This window comes from Etheostoma spectabile, chromosome 14, assembly GCF_008692095.1.
Source record: "Etheostoma spectabile isolate EspeVRDwgs_2016 chromosome 14, UIUC_Espe_1.0, whole genome shotgun sequence".
NCBI lineage: Eukaryota > Metazoa > Chordata > Actinopteri > Perciformes > Percidae > Etheostoma > Etheostoma spectabile.
The window spans coordinates 1,511,135-1,514,327 of record NC_045746.1 but is presented as its reverse complement, the minus strand read 5'-3'; the positions used below and the strand labels follow the sequence as shown (position 1 = coordinate 1,514,327).

General features: G+C 41.8%; 1 protein-coding gene across 2 annotated transcripts in view; it reads right to left on the bottom strand.

The window, feature by feature from the left end:
• The window catches only part of zbtb10 (zinc finger and BTB domain containing 10), a 20,375-nt gene that overhangs the window by 4,831 nt on the left and 12,351 nt on the right, over positions 1-3,193 (bottom strand). The window contains exons 3-4 of one of the 2 annotated variants that reach the window (XM_032534890.1): positions 2,961-3,026; positions 892-1,067 (exon numbers count right to left, since the gene is read on the bottom strand). In XM_032534890.1, the coding sequence (XP_032390781.1) occupies positions 892-1,067; positions 2,961-3,026 (242 nt within the window). The remainder of the gene's footprint in view (positions 1-891; positions 1,068-2,960; positions 3,027-3,193) is intronic. The other variant, XM_032534891.1, reaches the window with a different exon arrangement.

Here is a 3,193-nt window from a genome sequence, read left to right as displayed (position 1 = left end):
ACAGCTAGCTAGACTATCTGTCCAATCTAAGTGTTCTGTTGCACGACTAAAAACACTTTGAACATACGCATCTTCCACCAAAACAAGTTCCTTCCCGAGGGTATTTTTCAGCAGCACCATGGCTCTACCTGGTGCCCATGACAATTGTGACTGGTTTAAAAAAATGCCAATACACCAGAGCTCGTTTTTCTCCCATCACAGAATTTTGTGTGGACTAGCAAGACCATCCTCTGCAGCGCTGTGTAGGAAGGTCTGGCAATGTGACACTACCTTCAGACAGCAGGGGGCTAGCTGTTTCCAATCTTCGTGTATAGCAAAGCTCATTGGCTGCTAATTATATAGCATACAAATAAGAGTGTTCAATGCGGCTTGGGAAAGGGAAGTGTGGGTCCCCTGCTGGAGCTGCTCCCCTCGCAACCAAATACCAGATAAGCAGATGAAAATGGATGGATGGATGGATGGATGGATGGATGGATGGATGGCAAATAAGAGTAGTATTGTCTTAGTAGTTAGTACTATTGTCTTCTCATGTAACTCTTAGCAAGAAAGCAAATAAGCGTGTTTCCAGAAATGTCAAACTATTCCTATAAACACTTGAGAATATATTCTCCAAATATTAAATATGGAGCAATAAACCACAGGTACTACAATTGCAAAGTTGGCCTTTTTCTACACAGGGAATTTGGGTATAAAAGAATGTATTCATAGTCATAAATTTCTTCTTTTGAGAATATCTTGCTGCACTCACTGCCTCGAGCAAAAAGCTCCCAGACACAAATCATGAGGTGGAGTGCAAAGAAGTGAGGGTGGCCTGTAGGGTTTGGCACAAGATGGTGGATGCACATGGTGGGGTAAAAGAGCGGGAAGGAGCCTGTGCGTATGTGGACTCACCAGGGAATGTCTCTTTACGTGCTCGCGACGCGTGAACAGCTTGCCACAGATGTCGCAGCTGAAGGAGCGTACGCCCGAGTGGATGATCAGGTGCCTCTTGAGCGTGCGCCGGTGCTTGGCGATGTAGTTACAGTGGGGGCACTTGAGCTTATTGATGGCTAGGTGTGAGGACTCGCCTGGGTAGAGACAGAGAAAAAAACAGTATGCAGATGCAGTAAAAGGTTAGCGAGAGACAAGATTTAGTAACATCATGTTTTGGTGTACAATTAAAGCTTTAAAAAAACAATACCATTGTTTGTTCTTTAAATTCATAAATTAAATTTGACTGGACCGGAAGAACAAACTGGAGATGGAGGAAGACAATGATCATAAAAGCTACATTTGCATCTATAGATCCTCTAATGAGAGAGTGTCAAGAACCAACATCCTGTGTATCAAATCACAGAGTTAGGATGTGGTCGCCATTAAAGAGAACAAGACACCACAAACTGATGAAACAAAAAGGACCTTGAGTCAAAGTTTGTTAAACTGCAGGGATAAAAAATTACTGTGGCAGCCATGTAAACTTCACAATCCAGCTCTGTCACTGTTGCTAAGTAACTGGTGTTGGTCTGCGCCAGTCTGCAATGATGTTGAAGGTCTCACCATGGCAATGGTGGAAAGGATACCGATTCGTATTAGCAGTGAATATAAAGCAGCAGTGCTACATGCACATAATGCAGTTTGGTGCAAGGTAATAAGGAGGTACAACTAATAATTTAACGACTCTGCCTCATATTAAGAAACCGTCAATTTGCAGGTACTTTACATAAATCACTATGCACATGATTTGGGGTATGTTCCATCATATGAGGAGCAACTCCTAACATCAAACACAACACCTTTATGTTATCATCCATCAAGCTCTGCTATTATAATACTTAACGATTAGAGCATATGGTACAGACAAGTTTTAATTTAAAGTGTCTTAAGGAAAGAAATCAAGATATCCTCACGCCAGCACTGTTTAAGCAACCAAACTACTGAGGACAGCTTGGCTTACAAATAAATAAGCAATCTATTGATTTAAAAAAAGACTCCAACACAGTGTCTTTAGTGTCCTTTTGTTTGAGCCAGGGTGCACACAACAGAGGCGTTGTTAGGGCAGGTTGCTAGGGGGAGGAGGGAGGAGGTTTGATGAGAAGCAGGTCACCTGTGTATTTGCCATGCATGTGTGTGTTGTACACTTTTTAGGCAGGAATTTAAATTTCCCTATCTGTCATTACACAAACAGAGCAGACAAAATAGGGGGTCTGAAATCAAACAAAATCTATATTTAAGAAACACGAAAGGTGCTTATTTTGTTGTTTAATTTAACAACAGTTTATAGTTTTAGCTACAACCTTGCTGGCCAATCTGACTAGAGGCCCTTTTGCTATGTCCCCCCTCATGCCTTTTCAGTCTATGTCTCAACCCACAACTTGCATCGATGCCGGTCAATCAAACTATGACTCTATTTCACAGATGGACAGCAACGTTATTTTCGGTTAAAGTTGTGTCAACAGCACATTGAAAAAGCTGTTGTTTTGTTTCTTATGCATGCTATCCATTTGTCATTTTTGAGTTTAGTTCATTTTGACACTTATGAACACAATGCATGCTTACATAATTAGAATTAGTGTTTAGTTTGGATTTAAAACACACAGCCTTGTGTACTGTAGACAATTGCCGCCTACTTACGTTACACAGTGGCTTACCCGCCACCCATTTGAAGCAAATTTGTAATTTTTGTTGCCTATAAGAATCAAATTGACTTTAACATTTTATTCCCATATATTTTGATAGACTGACATAGGGATAATGCCATAAAATTATCGTTTTGTGTAACAGGTCATGGCGGTCAGCTACGCATTTGAAGGCAGGTTGAAAACAAACCCTTAAATAGAAATACATGTAGGTTGTCTGCTCTCCTCTTCAATGAGAAATACTGACTGGACTGCCCACACTCCTTAGAGAATATGCCTTTTAGTTTAAGATTTTAAGTGTCACTGAAGCAGCCTGTTCTTTTTGTGGTAGTCGTGGTGGCTTACCATTCTCCCAGGACTCCCCTTGTTGTAAGTCCTGGATGATGCTATACTGGATCTGATTGGCCAGCTCTGGGAAAGGAGGAGGGGGACAAGAGAAGCGAGAGGGAGAAAGAGATGAGAGGTGGTTGAGAGCCTGGGGAGGGGGGCTGCACACCTCACAACGCCTTGTGTACACAACTAACTACCCCCCACATGAAACAATGGAAGTACTCACACTCACACTCACACTCACACTC